This window comes from Rhamphochromis sp. 'chilingali' (genome assembly GCF_963969265.1).
Source record: "Rhamphochromis sp. 'chilingali' genome assembly, chromosome: 1".
In the NCBI taxonomy this organism is placed as follows: Eukaryota; Metazoa; Chordata; class Actinopteri; order Cichliformes; family Cichlidae; genus Rhamphochromis; species Rhamphochromis sp. 'chilingali'.
Genome location: NC_137929.1, coordinates 68,943,325 through 68,967,043, shown reverse-complemented (window position 1 = coordinate 68,967,043; position 23,719 = coordinate 68,943,325). Strand labels below are relative to the sequence as shown.

The 23,719-nt window shown below is 41.4% G+C and overlaps 2 protein-coding genes across 2 annotated transcripts in view; both read left to right on the top strand.

Moving 5' to 3' along the window:
* The first annotated feature begins 267 nt into the window (after positions 1-267).
* Positions 268-6,932, top strand: LOC308396463 (uncharacterized protein). Its single transcript, XM_080881786.1, has 4 exons — positions 268-330; positions 1,884-1,938; positions 5,126-6,104; positions 6,500-6,932. The coding sequence occupies exons 3-4, from the start codon at positions 5,136-5,138 to the stop codon at positions 6,737-6,739; spliced, it is 1,209 nt and encodes a 402-aa protein (XP_080737912.1). The 5' UTR covers positions 268-330; positions 1,884-1,938; positions 5,126-5,135; the 3' UTR covers positions 6,740-6,932.
* A 5,487-nt stretch (positions 6,933-12,419) lies between these two features.
* LOC308396273 (ribonuclease inhibitor-like) overlaps positions 12,420-23,719 on the top strand; it is a 42,906-nt gene continuing 31,606 nt past the window's right edge. Inside the window, exons 1-2 of the mRNA XM_080881463.1 lie at positions 12,420-12,510; positions 18,713-18,853. Coding sequence (XP_080737589.1) covers positions 18,735-18,853 — 119 coding nt within the window. The 5' untranslated portion in view covers positions 12,420-12,510; positions 18,713-18,734. The remainder of the gene's footprint in view (positions 12,511-18,712; positions 18,854-23,719) is intronic.

Here is a 23,719-nt window from a genome sequence, read left to right as displayed (position 1 = left end):
ATAACTAATAAGCTCATAACACTCAAATGTCGTTTTGTAGTTGAGCAAACTATAAAGTATTGAGCTCTGTTGGCTTTTATGCAACTTTAATTGAATAGGGCTCAATATTTTTTAGCTAATTTGTTCGGAACGCTCAAAAAGTTTAAGAAGCATATATTAGTGACGTTCTGGTGGGTGGAGTCTTGTCGCTCCCTCAGGAAAGCTGAGTCAGCCATCTTGAATTTACCTTGATGCAGGGAAGATTTGGCCAGCCCATGTGGATTAAGAGTCCCCAACTTCAACCTACCACGACCACCACCTTATTTTTTTTCATCAACTGCCCTAAATTTGGTAAGTCTAACGTGTTTTTGTTTTGTTTAAATTTAATTTCGATAAACATTCTTTTTTATTTTTTTACTGGAAATACATTCGTACTTTGCGCACAGTGAATGTTTGTTATAAATGAATTCGAATCCAAGTAATTGTAATTTTAGAAGTTTTCGAATGTGACAAATACGTAATGTTATTTCAAATTAGAACGGTGTAACGTTTTGGCGGTTTTCCGTGGGGGACAACATTTCCCATAATGCATTGTATTCTTGCCCGGGAAGTTGACGGTGGCAGTTCTAGCTCTATGCCTTTGAACTTTCTACTAAAATTTTCTACTGTCCGTTTCTACCGGTTATCGTATTCGCCGGTAATGCACGTGCGTATTGTGAGTATACTTATTTCAATAAGTGTCCGTGTTACACAGTCAGTAGTTTACGCTGTTGAGCTATGTGTGTGTGCTAGCATGAAGCGAACAATAATAAACAACATGAGTGTGTTATCATGATGGTAATTAGACACATGTTTGTATTTTTTCGTAGTCTCAAATGTGTGGTTGTGAGATAATCTCGAAGTTCTTTTAACAGTTTAGAGGGGTATTCCACTAAGCGAGCTCTACAAGTCAAGCCTTGCGGAAAAATGCATCGCCTGATTCAGCCTAACATTACACACTGGTCAAACTCGGTGCTACGAACGAAGTTCACCTAAATTGTTCGCGCTAATTCGACAAGGCTCAACCAGCCAGACTGAGGCGCCTCCTTGACACCTTTAAGCCAGACCCTATCGATCTTTGCTAGATAAATTGAAATGAAATGAAAATAAAGAGCCGCGTTCTGCTCCCAGGCTAAGAAAGAATCATTGATGCAGACTGTGCGGATCACAAATACTCCCTAACCTGTAAGGCAGGGGTGTCCAAACTTTTTTCACTGAGGGCCACATACATAAAAATATAGGAGGGGCTGGGCCACTTACTAGAAATTAGGTAAAAAACCTTAACTTTAGTGTATTAAAGTGTATTAAAGATCACAAAATCACTTAAAAGTGGTCGAATATGTTATATTGTTGAATATAATTAAAGACAAAACCGCCTTCATCACAGCTTTCCATAAATTGATCTTTATTGATTCATTCAGAAAAAGTTTTGGTAGCTCATTTTCAGAACAGCAGCTTCAGATTTCTTCTTAGACAGAAGATTTACAGCACAGAGAAAAAACAATAAAGGGGAAAATAGGACGGGTAAATTTCAAGTTTGTTATTTAAGTTATTAAGCTTAGCAACACACCTATTAACATTAGTTTGAAACGGTTAACATTAACAGACTGAACTGGACTTAATAACAGGAGTGCATATAATCTTAGTAAATTATTGTGGTGAGTATCAGCTGCGCTGGGTATGTAAATCGGGCCATCCAGCTGCGGTGCTGATTCGACGTGACTCGTGCCAAAAATCCGGACAAATGTCACTTGATCAAGGAGCAGATCTGCATCAGATGAGATCAGCTGACTACGTGTGTGTGTGCTGTGCAAAAAATGTTTTTGAACATTAACAAGTCGTCTTTGTGCACATATTGTTTACAGATATCAGACTGCAAAGAGCGCTACAGAGAGTCAGCATTTCACCAGTTGTCAGTGGGTGAGTTTTATAATTTGTGTCCTAATTTAAATAAAAAATAAATACAAAGAAACTAGAGAATTTTGCCCTGAATTATTCAAAATTTTTAGATTTTTTTTTTGCAACAGAACAGACAAAATTAAATTACTGTGTGAACTTGTTGGCATAATTATGTTCCACCTAATTTAAAAATTGACATGCATTTTAAATACAATGCGTGTAAACAGTGCATTTTGAAAAGCCAAAAGTGCAAACAGGGCTGAAATGGTTTTGACTGCAAATGTTTTAATTGCAGGGGTGAAGTTGGCCCAATGGAGTGGAAATGCAAGTTGTGTTCTGCAACTTCAAATACTCGGGGACAATTATTTTGGCACTACACTGTATTGCATACCCAATATTCACGAGTGTCCCCCCTGCCATGTCTCTATGACAGTTGCATTTGTACTTTTCCATCATTCGAGGCAATGAAAGCTCATCTGTCAAGATCACATAATGATTCACATAGAGTTGATGCAACTGAAGGAGCACGTAGTTGTTTTATATGTCCTTTGTGTAACTTCACACAGCCCTTTTCTGAGGGAATTCTGTTTGGTCACTTGAGAAATCATTTACGAAGTCATGAGATGGTACCATGCCCATTCAAAAACTGTAATTACAGAACAAATAGTTACTCAGCATTTAATGCACACAAAAGTAGAAAGCATAGTGGTGATTCAGGCTTTGGTGAATGTGTTGTATTGGCATACAACGATAGCGCCCCAGAGCTAGTTGCAGCAGAAAGTCTTCGGGAACCTGCTGAAACTCACAGTCCAGGGTCTGCAGACACATTTGATCTCGATGAGATAAACAGTCAGTGTGACCCAGACATGTTAAAGGCCCAGCTGAACCATAACTTGGCATCGTTATTTCTAAAGATGCAATCTATTCTTCATGTGTCAGAAATGGCATCTCAGGAAATAGTGGAACATTTGACTCAGATATTTTTCTTGTCCCAACCGATACTCAAACATGACATCAGAGAGGTCTTAGAGAGTCATGATATCACTGTCAGTGAAGCAATTCTAAATGAGGTTGTCAGTACTGTTATGGACTGCAATGTTATTGTCAGTGCCACAGCTAAGGGGAAGCCGTTATCCTCAGCCAAGAGAAGGAAAACCTTCATCGAAAATAATTACCCTGTGGTAAAGCCTGTACAGTATCTGCTACAGCCAGGACACACAGCAGTACATGTTCCCATTCTCAAAATGATACAAAAAATCTTCAGTCATACAGATATTCTTGATAAAATTAAAGAAACAAAGGTGGCACAAAACGGTGTCTATGTAAGCCACCAAGATGGTTTGTACTTCAAAGAGAACACATTCTTGTCTTCAGATGAGTTCAAAATAACACTAATTTTGTACATTGATGATTTGGAGATAGCCAATCCACTTGGCACATCGCGCAAAATACACAAAATCTGTTCAGTATACTGGATGCTTGCTGATCTTCCCAGTAAATACCGGTCAGCCTTGCATGTGATTCAGCTTGCTGCTTTATGTAAAGTGGCTGACATCCAGACATTTGGGTATGAAAAAGCACTTGGTCCTTTGTTGAGAGACCTCCGTACCCTTGAACAAGATGGGATATTTATTGAGTCTATTGGTAAGGTAGTCCAAGGAACAGTCATGTGTGTGGTGTGTGACAATCTTGCAGCCCATGAGTTGGCAGGCTTTTCAAAGTCTTTTAGAGCAGAACACTTTTGCAGGTTCTGCACAGCAACACAAGTTAAACTTCAGACTCATGAAGTTGCAAGCGGCGAGTTCAGTCTTAGGACAAAAGACAGCCATAATAGTGATGTGCATGCCGTAATGCATGGGGTCAGTCGGAGTCAAAATGGTGTTCAGGCAGATTGTGTCCTGAGACAGCAACTAGAGCATTTTCATACTGTCACTGGCTTTCCACCTGATGCCCTCCATGATCTTTTGGAGGGCATTGTGCCTACAGAGCTCGCCCTGTGTATTGGAGAGATGATCCGTCGCAAATACTTCACCCTTGAATATTTGAATGACAGAATTCTGTCATTTCCCTACCAAGGAACAGACAAGCTTGAGAAACCTCATAAAATACCACAGAGCTTTGCTTTAAAGAAAAGCATTGGTGGTAATGGCCATGAAAATGCCACATTGCTTAGACTGCTCCCTTTGATTATTGGAAATGCTGTTCCTGAAGAGGATGGGATATGGACTGTGCTAATGCACTTAAAAGAGGTAGTAGAGTTATCACTGTCTTCAGAATTCACAGAGGAGTCCATCCAGTATTTACAGTCGAAGATCCAAGATCATAGACAGATGCTGAAAGAAGCCTTTCCAGATTTCAAACTCCGTCCTAAGCATCACTACATTGAACACTATCCTGACCTTATACGTCTTTTTGGGCCCCTTGTACACTTGTGGACAATGAGGTTTGAGGGAAAACACAGTTTTTTCAAGAGAGTTGTACACGATACACAAAACTTTAAAAATGTGTTAAAAACACTCGCCGACAGGCATCAGTACATGGTAGCATTTCATCTCAGTGCCTCAGGATTCTTCAGACCTCACCAGCAAGCATCAAATGTCTCCTCTGTACTGGTATCAATGCTTCCAGATGTTGCAAAGACATATGTTAAACAAATAACAGCAAGCAATGTTATTTACAGCACATCAAAGATCTGCATTGATGGAACTGATTATAATGTAGGAATGTTTTTGTCTGTTGGACAAGAGGGAGGACTGCCTAAGTTCTGTAGAATTGAACAGGTTCTCCTGGTTAATAGTAGTGTTGTCTTTCTTTGCCAAAGGCACATATCGCACTACATTGAACACCTGAGATCTTACGAACTTTTCCCAAATAATCTGGCTGTTCACACCCCATCAGAGCTAAATGACAAAACACCTCTCTGTGCTTACAACGTAGATGGAAGATTGCTCTTGACACCAAAACGTTTCATATTATTACATTGAAGATTTATTGAAGCAGGTTAACAGCTGACTTCAACATTCTCTTGGAGCTGTGCTGGGCAGTGGGTCCATGAATAAACTGCCTCACTCCAGCAGGTGTCCTTCCATACTTCCCATCGTTCAAGTGAGGCTATGGACTTGTGTACATTGTTTGTATCACGTTTACTCTCCATAAAAATTAATGTTTGTTCTTTTTTTTCCCTTTTTCTTTTTTTTTCTTCCCCTAGGAACCAAAAGATGGCTGCTGCCCAGAAGCATGTGCTGCGTGTGTATGTTGAACGAGACACCGCCCTGAAACTTACTCTACTTGAGCGACCAAAGTCAGTGGAGGAGCTGAAAGAAATAATTCAAGAGAGGTTCAAACCAAGACTGGATGGGGACTTTAGCCTTCACTATGAGGATCCGGACTTTGATGGTGATCTTTGTCTCCTTGTGGACATCCAGGAGTTACCAGAGAAGGGCACATTAAGAGTTGTCAGACCTGAAAGCGACACCTTCTCTACTGCATCTTCTGACACAGACATACTCCCACATGTACCTGCGATACAGCGCCAGAAGAGTTGGCCTGATGAATTTGTTGTTCCTAGTTTTGGTTATGAAATGGATCATATACTAGAAGAAGGAAATCGAGTTTATGAAGAATCAGGAAAATTGCTGAAGTTAAAGAGATCACAGAAGAGTGAAATCCTTAGAAAAATGGCAGAAACAATCTACAGTTTTAAAGCATACGCACATGACAAGGAATTGGCAATGGCTGCTCAAGCTTTGATTAGAGCTCATCCATGTCTCAGAATGACAGCTGGTGAAGACGGGGCGTTGGGATGGAAACGCCACATGGGGTACAAGCTTGCATCTTACCGTAACAATCTGGCCAAAGCTGGGGTTGCAGAAGTAGCCATCAACACAGGGAGGCGGAGCCGAAACAACCCCAACAATGATCACCCCCATCAAAACATAAAGAAAGCTCGAAAAGCTGAGGTCAACTACATCACTAACCTACCGAAGGATCAAACCCCAGCCTCTCTGGAAAAAATGAGAGAACAGATCATGCATGAAGTCGAAAAGACTGAGAGAAACTACTTGGTCATAGGCAAGCTCATGGACACAACCTATGCCCTACGTCGCCAAGAAATTGTTGGAGCTGTTGTAGCTCCACGAGTGAGAGACGTCGTGGACAGATGGCCAGCCCTACTTATAGAGTCACAGGTAAAAATAAAATAAAATTAAAAGTGTGTGTGTGTGTGTGTGTGTGTGTGTGTGTGTGTGTCTGTCTGTCTCTTTACTGTTCTCCCAGTTTTTAAAAGTCTAGATTTTCAAACAATTTACCAAAAAGCAAATGGCAGATGTAAAATGACAACACATCACTGTGATGTTTTTTTTTCTTTTTTTCCCCATTCATAGTAAACAAAGTCTCTAGAAGTTTATTTATTTAAATTTCCTTTAGATAACATTACAAAGAATGACGAATAACTTTCTATTTTGGCCTTGGTTCTGATTAGAATTTCTCTGGTTTTGCTAACCTGAGAACTTTTTAAAATACATTCACAATTCTGTTCCTAATTCATCTTTGTTCATTTCTGTGTATTTCTGTTCATGTACAGGTGGTGGCAGAGTTCCACCGAATCAACAATGTTAACCTGCGCACTCAATTCTACAAGGAGCTGGACAGACACACCCCTAGACTCATCACTTTGTTCCGAGACAAGGCCATCAAGACTGGCAAGACTGCAGAGGAGCTAGCAAAGCTCATGAGAATTTATGACATTCGGGTAAATTTTTCATTTCACATGATTCAGGATTACATTAACCGATGGTTTGTACACAGCTGTAAGAAGCCATAGTGTCAATTGCTTCAACTGTGCTCCGAGATTAAGTGATTATGCCATGGATACAAGGTTGTCATTTTAGGAGAAGGACATCTTGACAAAATCTATCCTATCAAAATATCCAAAAAAAATCCAAAATACAGAATTTACCATCTATGGCTAGGGTAGGGTAGGGTAGGGTAGGGTTACCCTTCTAGATTGACAAGTTTAGCCCGTTACACAAAAAGTTTGGACACCCCTGATCTATAACAATGACAATCAGAACATGGCTATCCAACACTTTGTTTTTACTCTGCATTTGTGTAAATACTATTCTAATAGATATTGTATGTTCATCTAGGAACAGCATGATGTAAATTCAATTCAATTTCAATTCAATTTTATTTATATAGCGCCAAATCACAACAAAAGTCGCCTCAAGGCGCTTCATAGATACAGAGAAAAACCCAACAATCATATGACCCCCTATGAGCAAGCACTTTGGCGACAGTGGGAAGGAAAAACTCCCTTTTAACAGGAAGAAACCTCCGGCAGAACCAGGCTCAGGGAGGGGCGGCCATCTGCTGCGACCGGTTGGGGTGAGAGAAGGAAGACAGGATAAAGACATGCTGTGGAAGAGAGACAGAGGTTAATAACAGATATGATTCAATGCAGAGAGGTCTATTAATACATAGTGAGTGAGAAAGGTGACTGGAAAGGAAAAACTCAATGCATCATGGGAATCCCCCGGCAGCCTACATCTATTGCAGCATAACAAAGGGAGGATTCAGGGTCACCTGGTCCAGCCCTAACTATATGCTTTAGAAAAAAGGAAAGTTTTAAGCCTAATCTTAAAAGTAGAGATAGTGTCTGTCTCCCGAATCCAAACTGGAAGCTGGTTCCACAGAAGAGGGGCCTGAAAACTGAAGGCTCTCCCTCCCATTCTACTTTTAAATACTCTAGGAACAACAAGTAGGCCTGCAGAGCGAGAGCGAAGTGCTCTAATAGGGTGATATGGTACTACAAGGTCATTAAGATAAGATGAGCCTGATTATTTAAGACCTTGTATGTGAGGAGCAGGATTTTGAATTCAATTCTGGATTTAACAGGAAGCCAATGAAGGGAAGCCAAAACAGGAGAAATATGCTCTCTCTTTCTAGTCCCTGTCAGGACTCTTGCTGCAGCATTTTGGATTAGCTGAAGGCTTTTCAGTGAGTTTTTTGGACATCCTGATAATAATGAATTACAGTCGTCCAGCCTGGAAGTAATAAATGCATGAACTAGTTTTTCAGCGTCACTCTGAGACAGGATATTTCTAATTTTAGAGATGTTGCGCAAATGGAAGAAAGCAGTCTTACATATTTGTTTAATATGTGCGTTGAAGGACATGTCCTGGTCAAAAATGACTCCAAGGTTCCTCACCGCGTTACTGGAGGCCAAGGTAATGCCATCCAGAGTAAGAATCTGATTAGACACCATATTTCTAAGATTTTCAGGGCCGAGTACAATAACCTCAGTTTTATCTGAATTAAGAAGCAGAAAGTTAGCGGCCATCCAGGTCTTTATGTCTTTAAGACATTCCTGCAGTTTAACTAATTGGTGTGTGTTATCTGGCTTCATGGACAGATAGAGCTGGGTGTCATCTGCATAGCAGTGAAAATGTATGCTATGTCTTCTAATGATACTGCCTAAGGGAAGCATGTATAATGTAAACAGAATTGGTCCTAGCACTGAACCCTGTGGAACTCCATAATTAACCTCAGTGTGTGAAGAGGACTCTCCATTTACATGCACGAATTGGAGTCTATTAGATAGATATGATACAAACCACTGCAGCGCAGTACTTGTAATACCTACAGCATGTTCTAATCGCTCTAATAGGATATTATGGTCGACAGTATCGAACGCTGCACTGAGGTCTAGCAGGACAAGCACAGAGATGAGTCCACTGTCAGAGGCCATAAGAAGATCATTTGTAACCTTCACTAAAGCTGTTTCTGTGCTGGGCTGAGCTCTGAAACCTGACTGAAACTCTTCAAATAAACCATTCCTCTGCAGATGATCTGTTAGCTGTTTGACAACTACTCTTTCAAGGATTTTTGATATGAAAGGAAGGTTGGAGATTGGCCTATAATTAGCTAAGACTGCTGGGTCTAGAGATGGCTTTTTGAGTAAAGGTTTAACTACAGCCAGCTTGAAGGCCTGTGGTACATAGCCGATTATTAGAGATAGGTTGATCATATTTAAGATCGAAGAATTAATTAATGGCAGGACTTCTTTGAGCAGTTTTGTAGGAATGGGGTCTAAAAGACACGTTGATGGTTTGGAGGAAGTAATTATTGAAGTTAACTCAGAAAGATCAATTGGAGAAAAAGAGTCTAACTTAATATCAATGGTACTAAGAGTAGCTGTAGATAATATTACATCTGTGGGATGATTATTGGTAATTTTTTCTCTAATGATAAAAATTTTATTTGTGAAGAAGTTCATGAAGTCATTACTAGTTAACGTTAAAGGGATGGTTGGCTCAAAAGAGCTCTGACTTTTTGTCAGCCTGGCTACAGTGCTGAAGAGAAACCTAGGGTTGTTCTTATTTTCTTCAATCAGTGATGAATAGTAAGATGTTCTGGCTTTGCGGAGGGCTTTCTTATAAAGCAGCAAACTATTTCTCCAGGCTAAATGATGATCCTCTAGATTTGTGACACGCCATTTCCTCTCCAGATTACGAGTCATCTGCTTTAGGGTACGTGTTTCAGAATTATACCACGGAGTCAGGTACTTCTGATTTGAGGCCTTAGTTTTCACAGGAGCTACAGTATCCAGAGTCGTACGTAGTGAGGAGGTGAAATTATTAACAAGATAATCGACCTCTGTTGGGGTAGCGTTCAGATAGCTGCTTTGCTCTGTGTTGGTACAGGGCATTGGAGATGATAATAGTGGGTGGATTATATTCTTAAACTTAGTTACAGTGCTTTCAGAAAGACATCTACTTTGATAAAGTCTACTCTTCACCGCTGTGTAATCAATTATTGTAAAAGTAAATGTTATCAGGAAATGATCAGACAGGAGAGGGTTTTCAGGAAACACTGTTAAATGTTCAGGTTCGATGCCATATGTTAAAACAAGATCTAGAGTGTGATTAAAGTGGTGGGTGGGTTCTTTTACATTTTGAGAGAAACCAATTGAGTCTAATAACAGATTAAATGCCATGTTGAGGCTGTCATTTTTAGCATCTACATGGATGTTAAAATCACCCACAATAATTATTTTATCTGAGCTCAGAACTAAATTAGATATAAAGTCTGAGAAATCAGACAGAAACTCTGTGTAAGGCCCAGGTGGACGATAGATGATAACAAGTAAGACTGGTTTCTGAGTTTCACAGCTGGGGTGGACAATGTTAAGCATCAGGCTTTCAAATGAATTAAAAGTCTGTCTTGGTCTTTCATTAATTAATAGGCTGGTGTGAAAAATTGCTGCCACACCGCCCCCTCGGCCTGTGCTTCGAGGTTTCTGGTAGTTAGAATGACTCGGGGGTGTTGATTCATTTAAACTAACATAATCATCCTGCTGCAACCAGGTTTCTGTAAGGCAGAGTAAATCAATTTGTTGATCAATTATTAAGTCATGTACTAACAGAGACTTGGAGGAGAGAGACCTAATATTTAATAATCCACATTTCACTGTTTTACTCTTTGGTTCAGATGTGGATACTGTATTGTTCTTTCTTTGTGATTTTTATATGTTTAAGTTGTTTGTTGCTGGTTTTTAGTTTGTTTTTTGTCTTTTTGGAAGCTGACACAGTCTCTATGGAGATGGGTTTTTGGGGGGATAGCAGGAGGAGAGAAGCTGCAGAGAGGCGTGTAAGACTGCAACTCTGCTTCCTGGTCCCAACTCTGGATAGTCATATTTTGGGGGGTTTAATAAATTTGTCCATATTTCTAGAAATGAGAGCTGCTCCATCCAAAGTGGGATGGATGCCGTCTCTCCTAACAAGACCAGGTTTCCTCCAGAAGGTTTGCCAATTATCTATGAAGCCCACATCGTTTCTGGGACACCACTCAGACAGCCAGCAATTTAAGGAGAACATGCGGCTAAACATGTCACTCCTGGTCTGATTGGGGAGGGGACCAGAGAAAACTACAGAGTCCGACATTGTTTTGGCAAAGTTGCACACCGATTAAATATTGATTTTAGTGAGCTCCGATTGGCGTAACCGGGTGTCATTACTGCCGACGTGAATTATGATTTTACTGAATTTACGTTTACCCTTAGCTAGCATGAAGTTAAATGCATGAAGTTAAAAGATTACAACTAGTAAAACAAGTTTTTAAAAGAGACTTTTCCATTTGATTACGTTTTGTATGATGGATTATGCAGAAAAAGTAGAATTGGGCTGAAGGATCTATTGCTTTATTACCTGTCCAGGTTGTAAATTGTGTTTTTAAACTAAGTAACTAAGTAATTAATTACTTTTAAAAATAAGTAATCAGTAAAGTAACGGGATTACTTTTTTGGAGAAGTAATCAGTCGTTAGTTATTGACTATTTTTTTCAAGTACCTTGACGAACACTGCTCATGACACACCTTAAACATCATGTGATCCATTCTCAGTCTTCTCTTTCATTCATGGCTTCAACATGTTGAAATGAGCTTTGACGAAACATTCAGTGAAATAAAGCTTTCATCACATAATTCATGTGTGCACCAGATGAACTCTACAAAGACTCAATTGATTTATCTTTTGTTTTAGATGAACTTTTATCACTTACAGCTATATTAAGTACGTTTTTATCTAACTTCTCACTCATTAACATCTCACATGATTTCAGATCACTGCTGTTCCCCACCAGCCCTGTAGGTGGCATCAGTGTGCCTCAAACCATTTACAGATGATTATGTGTAGTTCACAGTTCATATTTAAATAGAAGATGTGGGACATTGAAGCAACACGTCCATCCACCCATGAACATGTAAGAAATAAAAATAAAGGTTTGCTTCATGTCTGTAATATGTAGACAATATTCTCAGTATAGCAGTTTGGGTCAAAGTGCAGATGTTCCAGATGTTCTGCAGTCTCTCTGGTTTTCATGTTAACATGTTGATTTTGTACCAAAGTGAAACTTTTTTTTCATTCATAGCTGGTTTCACAGGAGGTCAAGGCGTCAAACAAACAGCTTTAACTGCACAATGACACACTTTAAATCATCTACAGACAAACTTGTGTGTTTAATTTATGAAGAAATAATAATGATGTGTTCTACAGCTGTCCATAAAGTAGCTTCTCACACAAACTTTGACACACCATGACTTTAGTTCATGAAAAGCTGAATAATTAAGAGCTGTGACTACTATGAACTGCTTATGGTGACTCCATTAAGCTCTCAGCTGAAGTTTCATTCATTTATTTTAACATTAATGTCGCCTTTTTAAGTCTGTGTGAGGATTTTTATGACAGACATTAAAGGAGCTTCTTTGATTAGAACCAAATTCATGTTGATTTTTAGCCTTATAATCATAAAACTGGAGACTAATGAAAAGTATAATATTTTTTTTTAAAAAAAAGCCTTTATTATTTGAGTAATGCCCGAATCTGCTCTGAGAAAGAAATAGCACAGAGTTGTTGATGCCATTTTGAGATTAACTGAATTTTTTCTAAGTGCTCTTATTGTGAAAATCTGCACCCCCCCCCCTCCCACCTGTTTCGCTTCCGGTGGAATCCCGCCTCCTGCCAGGAAGCAGCTCACCTGTTTTTTCGTGTTTATTGTCCAGGTGTGGAACTTGTTGTTGGTGTGTGTGAAGAAACTGTAAGTTTGCTTTGTTTCCTCCTTTAAAAGTTTGTCTTTAGGAACTTTACTGTTTGTTCAGCTCATGTTTCATTTCCGTTCTCTCCATCAAAGTCAGTGTGTAATGTTTTCCTGGCTAACATCAGCTGTGTGCAGCTGAGTTCCTGCACAAACAGCACAAATCTGCCGCTCCATAGTTCACGGTAACGGACTCACAGCTGGACCAATGAGGCCGAGTGTGTCCGCCACTCTGAGCTACGTTCTTGTTTGTGTACTTATAGTTTGTACTTTGAGTTCACTCAGAGGCTGAGTCCCAATTAAGAGACTGCACGCTCGAAGTACGCGCACTACGCGTACTACGTACGGTGCCTACTATAAGTGCGGAAGTGAGAGGCTTGTGAAATGGGACGCTATGGCATTACTGAGAGTTGAAAAACTGTCTAAAGTCTTTCATCTTTAATAAAATGATCAGCGTTCTGCTCTACCAGGTGTAACAATTGAGTTTAACATCCAGGCATCCATGAAAACGGAATTTATGACATTTAACAGAGTTAGAAGTTAGCAGGGAGTTAGCTCGCTAGCTTCTATGTAAATACAATATAGCATGTCCTGACTGCGGGGTTTTGGAAACAAATTCAAACGTACAGCTTTGTTATCACTTCCAGCATAAATGAAGACAGGAAACTAAACAGCAGTGACGTTTGTAGGGTTACTGAAGTTGGGCTAGCTGGTATATAATGATGTGCTACGTGACCGCTAGCGACACAGCTATGTTAGCATGATATAAACAAGCTAACCTTTTTTCCACGCGATAAAAGTTAACGTGAGTGTTTTCGGTTGTCAGGAACAAATGTAATCACATGGCAGGATGCTGTAAAAGGACCAAACTTCAGCCAGGAGAACAACTGAGATAATCCATCCACAATACGAGGTTAGTCATTCATATACTGCTGCATGGGCTGGGCTGTAGTTACATCCTAAGGTTTTAAAAACTGAGCTTAAATAAATGATTAGCAGTAATAAAAGCCGAGGGAGGTCAACAGTGATCACTGACTGTTTTAGGAGCTTTTTGAGATCAAATAGAAGAAAATACATAACATTAAACATGTTAACAACACAAAAGCCATATTAAACGCAGACTACTTTAGACCCGGAAGTAGGATTCGTCGCGTCATCACTGAACAACCGGCGCTGTTTAGGTTGCCTAGCAACCATGATACTAACCGCGAGACACCTTACATACAGCTTTGTGTGACAGAAATGAAGGAGAAAAATGTTTTGTTAGTCATTCATTTTTGTCATGACATCACTTTGATTAGTTGAGTATCTGAGGCTGAGACCACGGGACTGTAAACATGATTGTTGGGCTTCATTTCTGTGCTGAACAGTTATTTAAGATTAGTTAGTAAATAACAATTAGTTGATGTTGTTCATGAGACCAAAGTCATCTCACTGTGGCAATGTAAATATAATATGGCCAATATTATAGTATTGTCAGATTATTATGATATATATGTATATATATGTATATATACAGTGGGGCAAAAAAGTATTTAGTCAGCCACCGATTGTGCAAGTTCCCCCACCTAAAATGATGACAGAGGTCAGTAATTTGCACCAGAGGTACACTTCAACTGTGAGAGACAGAATGTGAAAAAAAAATCCATGAATTCACATGGTAGGATTTGTAAAGAATTTATTCGTAAATCAGGGTGGAAAATAAGTATTTGGTCAATAACAAAAATGCAACTCAATACTTTGTAACATAACCTTTGTTGGCAATAACAGAGGTCAAACGTTTACTATAGGTCTTTACCAGGGGCCTGTTCTTCGTACCGCGCTAAGTGAGTTAGCTGGATGAGATTGTTGACGATTTCGCGTGATCCTGGATCGTTCGGTTCCCCGAAGCCCATCCGGGACTTGCTGTCATAGCAACAGAGCCGTAAGCGTAAACCTGCTTGGGAGCAGGTTTACTTTATGTAAACAGGATTAGATCGTGGCCACGCAGGTATGTCCGCGTCATTCATACGAAAGCAACAGCGATATTCCACCACTGTTTCACCATAAATAAATAACATCAATGTAACTGAAGATAATGCAGCACTTGATCCTTTTATTGATTTCACACAGATACATACAGGTCATTCCCTAAAAAAGGGAAATGTACTATTAACATTCTATTACATGTATGTGATTATTACAGATGTAATTCATATTTCAGAGTAGTAATTGTAAATTACTTCGTGTAATCAAGATGAGAGACCACGGCTATAAAAGCGAAGGTGGATTTGGGAAGTCTGTCGCAGCCATGTCCTGTCCGTATACGCGAGCCACCCATTGCGGAAGGTGCAAGATTGATAAGGAGAGTCCTCAGAATTCAGCGTATATTGCGGGACAGACAGGATCCTTTAGCTCAGCGCGACAGTGTGCTTATAGAGAGATATCGATTTTCCCGTGAGGATATTATTTACTTAACCAACTTGTTGACGAGGGGGTGCAGGACCACCACCTGTCTTTTTTTTTCCTCTGCCCTTTTCTTGGTTGCTGTTATGAACAAACAAACAGAGTATTCCAGGGTCTCTTTTCAAGAGACGACAAGCAATATAAGTGATAAATATTACCATTCTGTAGAATATTCTTATATTTCACTTTTACTTGTTCCCATGTTCTAGTGGGTCCTGTTGTGGCTCTAATGTGAAAGGGGATATAATATAACATATTATAATATAATATAATGTAATATAATATTGGATAATATGGTGTGATATGATAAATCTACCCTACCGCCTACTGGTGTTGGCCAGAGGGGCCGATGGCGCAATATGGCAGCCTGGCTTCTGTCAGTCTGCCCTAGGGCAGCTGTGGCTACAACCGTAGCTTGCCTCCACCAGTGTGTGAATGTGGGAGTGAATGAATAGTGGCATTGTAAAGCGCTTTGGGTGCCTTGAAAAGCGCTATATAAATCCACTCCATTATTATTGTTATTATTGGATTACTTACGAGTTTGATTTGTCAGCAACTTTCTGCCAGCCCTCTCTCCTTGCTTTTGCAGCCTTTGCAGTGTTCCCTTGCGTTTTAATTAAACTCTGAAACTCCTGAAATCCCTCACTCAAGAGTTCTTGCTCTGCTGCCGAAAAATACCGAGCGCGCCCCTTCGCCATTTTCGCCAACCAATCAGCGGGTTGCCGATCACTGTTTCTGCTATCGATGCGTATCCCCTTTTACTGCTATCGATGCGTATCCCCTTTTACGGCACCCAGTGATCGCACATTACTTCATCCAGCTATACTAATCGTCAACAACAGGTGTGTTCGGGGAACCGGAATAGCGAGCTCAGAGTTAGCGCGATGATTTGGTCTTGGATGTTTCATTTGATCTTGGATGTAGTAAGCGACGTACGAAGCACAGGGCCCAGGTTTGCACACACAGTAGCTGGTATTTTGGCCCATTCCTCCATGCAGATCTTCTCGAGAGCAGTGATGTTTTGGGGCTGTCGCCGAGCAACACGGACTTTCAACTCCCGCCACAGATTTTCTATGGGGTTGAGGTCTGGAGACTGGCTAGGCCACTCCAGGACTTTCAAATGCTTCTTACGGAGCCACTCCTTTGTTGCCCGGGCGGTGTGTTTTGGATCATTGTCATGTTGGAAGACCCAGCCTCGTTTCATCTTCAAAGTTCTCACTGATGGAAGGAGGTTTTGGCTCAAAATCTCACGATACATGGCCCCATTCATTCTGTCCTTAACACGGATCAGTCGTCCTGTCCCCTTGGCAGAAAAACAGCCCCATAGCATGATGTTTCCACCCCCATGCTTCACAGTAGGTATGGTGTTCTTGGGATGCAACTCAGTATTCTTCGTCCTCCAAACACAACGAGTTGAGTTTATACCAAAAAGTTCTACTTTGGTTTCATCTGACCACATGACATTCTCCCAATCCTCTGCTGTATCATCCATGTGCTCTCTGGCAAACTTCAGACGGGCCTGGACATGCACTGGCTTCAGCAACGGAACACGTCTGGCACTGCGGGATTTGATTCCCTGCCGTTGTAGTGTGTTACTGATGGTGACCTTTGTTACTTTGGTCCCAGCTCTCTGCAGGTCATTCACCAGGTCCCCCCGTGTGGTTCTGGGATCTTTGCTCACCGTTCTCATGATCATTTTGACCCCACGGGATGAGATCTTGCGTGGAGCCCCAGATGGTGGGAGATTATCAGTGGTCTTGTATGTCTTCCATTTTCTGATGATTGCTCCCACAGTTGATTTTTTCACACCAAGCTGCTTGCCTATTGTAGATTCACTCTTCCCAGTCTGGTGCAGGTCTACAATACTTTTCCTGGTGTCCTTCGAAAGCTCTTTGGTCTTGGCCATGGCGGAGTTTGGAGTCTGACTGTTTGAGGCTGTGGACAGGTGTCTTTTATACAGATGATGAGTTCAAACAGGTGCCATTCATACAGGTAACGAGTGGGGGACAGAAAAGCGTCTTACAGAAGACGTTACAGGTCTGTGAGAGCCAGAGATTTTCCATGTTTGAGGTGACCAAATACTTATTTTCCACCCTGATTTACGAATAAATTCTTTACAAATCCTACCATGTGAATTCATGGATTTTTTTTTCACATTCTGTCTCTCACAGTTGAAGTGTACCTCTGGTGCAAATTACTGACCTCTGTCATCATTTTAAGTGGGGGAACTTGCACAATCGGTGGCTGACTAAATACTTTTTTGCCCCACTGTATCACTGACTTTCAGCTTGTTGTGTTTGTGGATATATGACTGACTTTAATTATTAAACATTCGCACATAAATAAGTGACGTCATATTCAGTACTTTTGACAGTTCACTCTTTGGCCACTCCGTCTTATTAGGGAAGTTCCACATACATAAATGTAAATTTCAAAACTCAACCCCATCATTTAATTTGTTTTTGATTGAAATTGAATATTACTTAAACTCTCTTAAATTAACTTCCAATAAAAAAGGTTTATCATTGATTGAAATTCATTCAGAAATGTTTAGCGAATGAGCTGTCACAACTTTCAAGTACAAAGTTGTTATGAAGTCTGTCACATTCCCCCTTTTTTCTTTTTTTTTTTCTCCTTTATTTATTTATCCTTCTTATTTCATTGTGCTGTATATTGTCACTCTTATTTGCCTTGTATGTCTACTGTACAAACTGAACTGGAATGACTGACTGTTCGCGTTATGATTTCAATAAAGTTTGGAAAAAGAAAAAAACAACCACTTCGGCCGCTCCCTTCTGCCGTATTTTGCGGCACAATTCTCCACACCCACCGCCGCGCTATGAATTGTGGGACCACGAAGCGTGCACCGGACCACGCTTGATATTTGGGGAGATCGACGGCGCATTTGGAGTATGCATTTGAAGCACACTTCGAATTGGGACAGCCGTCGTCGCGTGGCGGTGACGTAACCGCACTTGGAATGCGTACTTCAAGCGTGCAGTCTCTTAATTGGGACACAGCCAGAGTCCGCAGACTCCGAGATCGCAGCCTACGTGATGACGTCACAGCTCAGCTGCAGTGTTTATTTATGGCCTTTACCTCCTTTACTGTCACTGTGATTAGTATTTACACAGCAGAGACCTGCAGAGCGCTAACGCTAAGTTAATGATAAGAGCTCTTAAAGACACGAGGGAAATAAACATTATTAAAAGGAAACATAGATTTTGAGCAGTTCAACAAAAAAAAATCTCTTCAGCTCAAACTGAGGAGACAAAATATTCCAAATGTGGATTAAACATTTGATTCATACGTCTCTAGCAATAAAGTCAGAGCTTTAAGTTCATCCTTGTTTCCTCAGACTGTTTGAATTCATTGTGTCAGAGAAACTTTAGACTATTCAGCAGAGCTGATGTGGAGCTGAGATCTGCATCAACATGAATGTTACATGTACGGAGTTAACATGTTAAACTACGACAGTCACAGAAATCATGTGTGAACATCATGTGATCTTAAAGTGTCTGCATGGCCATAAAAGAGCTTTTAATATAGTTTTATACGGAGGTTGGAGTTTGCAGAGAGCTGACTGCATCTGACTCAGAGCTGTTCCTAATGTTCTGCAGGTAAGATCAGGTTTCTGTGATCCCTGATGTGGACCATGTGACCTGGTTTTTAGGTTACATGACAGGTCAGAGGTCAGCGACTTTAATTCAGTTACTTCTGTTAATGTGAACTCACTGAGTGTTTGTGGTTTACCTCTCAGACTGACTGAAGTCCGCAAGAAGATGATGATGGAGGACGAGGAGAACAGAGCAGAGTCTGCAGGAGCCAGCTGTCCATCTATGAGGAGTGACAGGTCCAAACCTCAACCTCCAGACTTCAGTGCTGAACCTGGACAAACTAGGTCAGAGACCTGTCATGAGCTTCTTTAGATGTTTGTGTTTTCCTGGATAAATATGACCTGAAACATCCTTAGATTTTTACAAAGATTCATTAAAAAGAAAACAATGAAACAACAAAGGTAAAAATATTAGACTCAGTCGTTTGCTGTTTGAGGACAGTGATGCTCATATCTCTGGGGAAAGTGTGTACTGAGTGGGTTCATGTTTGTCTTTAAAGAACAGAGCTGCTCTGTCTCTGATTCTCTTTGTGTCTGATCTGTTAAACAGTCTGAGAGGTCACACAGGGACCCAGCAGCTAAAGCCTGGATCATACTGGCTGCTGTTAATGACACCTCCATCAGGACAACACTGTACTGATGCTCAGATTTAATCACAGGGAACAAAACCATATTTTACCTTCAGATGTAAAACTTTCAAATATTCATTAAATATGCAAAGTGTTTCCAAACAATCAGAGAGGGCAGATGTGAAGCACTCTGTGAATTTTGATAAAATTACACATCTGTTATTCATCTGTACTACACTAATCCACCAAGGGTTAGGGTTTCTATTTGTTTTGCATATTTCTCATAATTGTATGTTATAGATCATCAAACAAATTTTAATATTAGAGAAAGAGATGCTGATTAAATACAAAAAGAGGTTTGTAAGTGATGATTTCCTTTTTTTAAGGTGGGGAAAAAGCTAACCAAACCTACCCTGCGCCTTTACATAATTGGCTCTGTCACACATGGCAACAAGAACTACATTTGCAATAAATTTCAATGAGTCTTTCACATCAGCGTGAGGACTTTTGCCCCTATATGAAAAGTTAATTGCCCTGAACCGCAGTTTTGGAAAGCTTGAGTCAGTATTACTAGCAACACACAAACAAAAAACAACATGTAACAAATGATCAAAAAGAAATTAGGATGGGGCAAATTCTGTTTCACAGCACTTCTGATGTTTTAGTCGTGACTTGGTTTGAAACTAATCTTGAGTCCAGTGCCTCTTTTATTTGTTATGGCTGCCATAATTGTATCCAATTCAAAGGTAAAGCTTGGACTTCATATCTTATGATACACTCAATCTTAGTGCATTATTTCAGTTACAACCTCTTTTCTCAGTTTGTGTAAACAGACTAAGTTTCCGAGTTAAACTGTACCAGCGTCATCATCACTGCTACTGTTGTGATCAGAGTTTTTGTTTAAGATAAGATAAAACTCTATTAATCCCTCGGGTGGGTTCATCTGGGAAATTCGGTTTCCAAAAGGACAGCACCGACAGAAGTTACAGTTACAGAATATTATATACACACACACACACACACACACACACACACACACACACACACACACACATATAAATACAGAGACAAATATAAATAAAATATACGAAGGGGATAAATAGAATAAATAGGAATAAAAATAAAAAATACAAGTGAATTGCACATTTCAAGTATGGAGTCTATTGCACCGTTGAAGAGGCACTACAGCTTAGTTGTTCCCCCCTCCTTTGTCCTCCTGTCTCCCCTCCCTCTCCCCTCCAGGGAGGAGTTAAACAGTCTGATGGCGTGTGGGACAAAGGAGTTTTTAAGTCTGTTGGTTCTTGTCTTGGGGAGAAGCAACCTGTCACTGAACAGACTCCTCTGGTTGTTAATGGCCGTGTGCAGAGGATGCCCAGCATTGTTCATAATGTCCAGCAGTTTCTTTAGTGTCCTTTTCTCTGTCACTGTCACCGGAGTGTCCAGCTTCATGCCGACCACAGAGCCAGCCTTCCTGATCAGTTTCTCCAGCCTGGATGAGTCCTTCTCTGCTGTGCTGCTCCCCCAGCACACCACAGCATAGAAAAGTACTCCAGCAACCACTGACTGGTAAAACATCCTCAGGAGCTTCCTGCAGATGTTAAAAGACCTCAGCCTCCTGAGGAAGTACAGTCGGCTTTGGGCTTTTTTATACAGGTGCTCTGTGTTGCATGACCAGTCCAGTTTATTGTCCACCCACAGCCCGAGGTACTTGTACTTGTTGACCACCTCCACCTCCTCCCCCTCTATCTGAACCGGCAGTGGACCTTCTCTGGACCTCCCGAAGTCCACAACCAGTTCCTTAGTCTTTGAGGTGTTGAGTTGCAGGTGGTTTGTGTGACTCCATTCGACAAAGTTCCTCACCAGACTTCTGTACTCCTCTTCCTGATCATCCCAGATACACCCCATGATGGCCGTGTCATCTGCAAACTTCTGAATGTGGCATAATTCAGAGTTGTAGCAGAAGTCAGAGGTGTACAGGGTGAAGAGAAGAGGGGACAGCACAGTTCCCTGTGGTGCTCCTGTGCTGCTGACCACAGTGTCAGACATGATGTCCTTCAGCCTGACGTACTGTGAGGTAGTCGGTGAGGTAGTCGGGGGGTCCACCTCCATCCTGTTCAGTTTTTCCTGAAGCATACAGGGCCGGATGGTATTAAAGGCACTGGAAAAGTCAAGAAACAGGATCCTGACCGTGCCTTTTCCCCCATCCAGGTGTGAGTGGGCTCTATGCAGGAGGTACAGGATGGCATCCTCCACTCCAACATCCGCCTTGTATGCAAACTGTAGTGGGTCCTGGGCATGTTGTACCTGTGGTCGGAGGAGGTTGAGGAAGAGCCGCTCTAGAGTATTCATAACATGTGACGTCAGTGCCACCGGTCGGAAGTCATTCAGCTCATTGGGCCGGTTCTTTTTGGGGACCGGGACGATGCAGGATGTCTTCCATAGGGCGGGCACTCTCCCCAGTCGCAGACTGAGATTGAAGACTCGTTGTAGCGGCTCCCCAAGTTCAGCAGCACACGCCTTTAGCATCCTAGGACACACCTTGTCTGGGCCTGCTGCCTTTCTGGGGCGAAGCTTCCTCAGTTGTCTCCTGACCTGATCCACTGTGACACTGGGAGATGTTTGGGAGGAAGGGGGAGAAGAAGATGTCTTGCTGCTGAGAGAGGGATTGGAGGAGGGGGGTGTCATAGTGTCAGGAAGGGGTTTACAACTGGGGGACTTTTTATTCACACACTGCTCCAAAATACATTTGTACTGAAGGTCTGTTTTTAGTCACAGTTAAGCCCCTGTGTTAAATGTCCAGTAGGCTGCCTTTTTCTATTTTAACAACTGGGACAAAAGATGTCATAAACTGCAGCAGAGCAGTATAAGTCATGTTTTACTTGAAACAACACATTTTAACTGGGACTGTGTTTCATAAGATCGCTGTTTGAAAGACTGTTCCACACTAAACAGATAAAGATTTATATTAAAACTAATTCCTCACTCGCCTTTGCAGACCTTCTCCCTCCACGTCTTCTCAAGCTCTTCTCTGAGCCCTTGCTACTTCTGCAGCTTCTCGTGCTCCTTCTTTCTGCCACAGCAAAGAAGATGGTACTCTCAACAACAGACTGATAAAACAAAGAGCAGTCTGCTGCATACATTGATGAATCTGAGCCTTCATAGAAAGTAAAGTGGGCTCAGACCTTTTTTGAAGGTATTGTCTCTGTTGGCAGACCACTCCAGCTTGTGATTCAGTTGAACTCCCAGGTATTTGTAGGATGTGACTATTTCAAAGTCAGTCCCACAAATGCGGACAGAGGAGGGTCGGGATCTGTTTCTGCTGAAGTCCACCACCAGCTCCTTTCTTTGGCCACATTCTGCTGCAGGTGTTTCTCCTCACACCACGAAGCGACCAATCAGTCTACTGTACTCCTCTTCTCGTCCCATTTCCATGGTTTCAATAATGGCCATGTCATCAGAGAATTTCTGGAGGAGACAAATTTCTGTGATGTACTTGAAGTTGGCCATATAGATGGTGAAGAGGAAAGTGCACAGCGCAGTTCTATGGAGTGATCCTATGTTGTTGTTCAGGCTCTCTGACCACAGCTCTGCAGTCTCAGAAACTGTGGTCATCCCGCCAGGCAGTCGCTGATCCACTGGACCAGTGGAACCTCCGCCTGCATGTCCTCCAACTTCTCCCTCAGCAGCCTGGGCTGGATCATATTAAAGGGGCTAAGTGTTAGTCACAACCGATTGTCTTCTTTTAACCATAAGAATGACTACTATTCTAAAAGCAAGCGCACAAAGAACCAATGAGAATGAAGAACAGGATAAAGAGCTGCTGTGGCTCAGTCCCATATCTTTGATTAGAAAGGAACAACACAAGCAATATACTGCTGCTCAAGCAGATTCAAGCAGTGCACTCACATTAGAGCAGCTGATGAGAGAATCTGTGTATATGATAAAATGGCTCATCACTCGCTCCTGCACTGATGGATCTCCAGATGTTCATTTGGCTGAAGTCGGTGAAGAAACTGTGGTCTACGTATTTCACACGGTATAGCCTCAGACTGGAATGAGCTCCCCGAATCACTGCAGCACCTTCAGCTGGTACTCAGTCTGATGTCTCTGTTCCTCAGTCTTGGAGCCCCTACCAGTCTTTCTACACCACCATGGTCTTCTTGCTCACCTTTTCTTTGTCCTCATTGTTCATCGGGCGTGTTGTGTTGTTCCAATGATACAGCGCTGATGTTCCTGCCATAAATGCACAAGAAGTACAGTGTTGGTCTTTCTTTGGCTGGAAACCATCCCTTACTGATCCAGAACAGTTTGATCACTCCTAGTAGGACAGGAAACACACTGATAAAAGCCTCAAAGTGTCTTTGTAAACAGACATGATTCAAATAAGCCAGTATGAGTTTGGTTCCTGCAGTTTGTGCATCATAAACAGTGCTGAAGCAGAGGCAGTGTGTGCCTGCAGGTTAATGTACACTGCTGTTATAAGAGCTGTGGAAATTCAGGAAAAAAGGATGTAACAATACTGGTGACAGTCCCAGGACAGTCACAGAGTTACAGCGTCACTGATGAACATAAAGACAGAAAG

Coding starts and splice junctions, on each gene's coding strand:
- LOC308396463 (XM_080881786.1), top strand. CDS start 5,136: ATGGCTGCTGCCCAGAAGCATGTGCTGCGTGTGTATGTTGAACGAGAC. Junction 6,105..6,499: donor CCCTACTTATAGAGTCACAG/GTAAAAATAAAA, acceptor GTTCATGTACAG/GTGGTGGCAGAGTTCCACCG.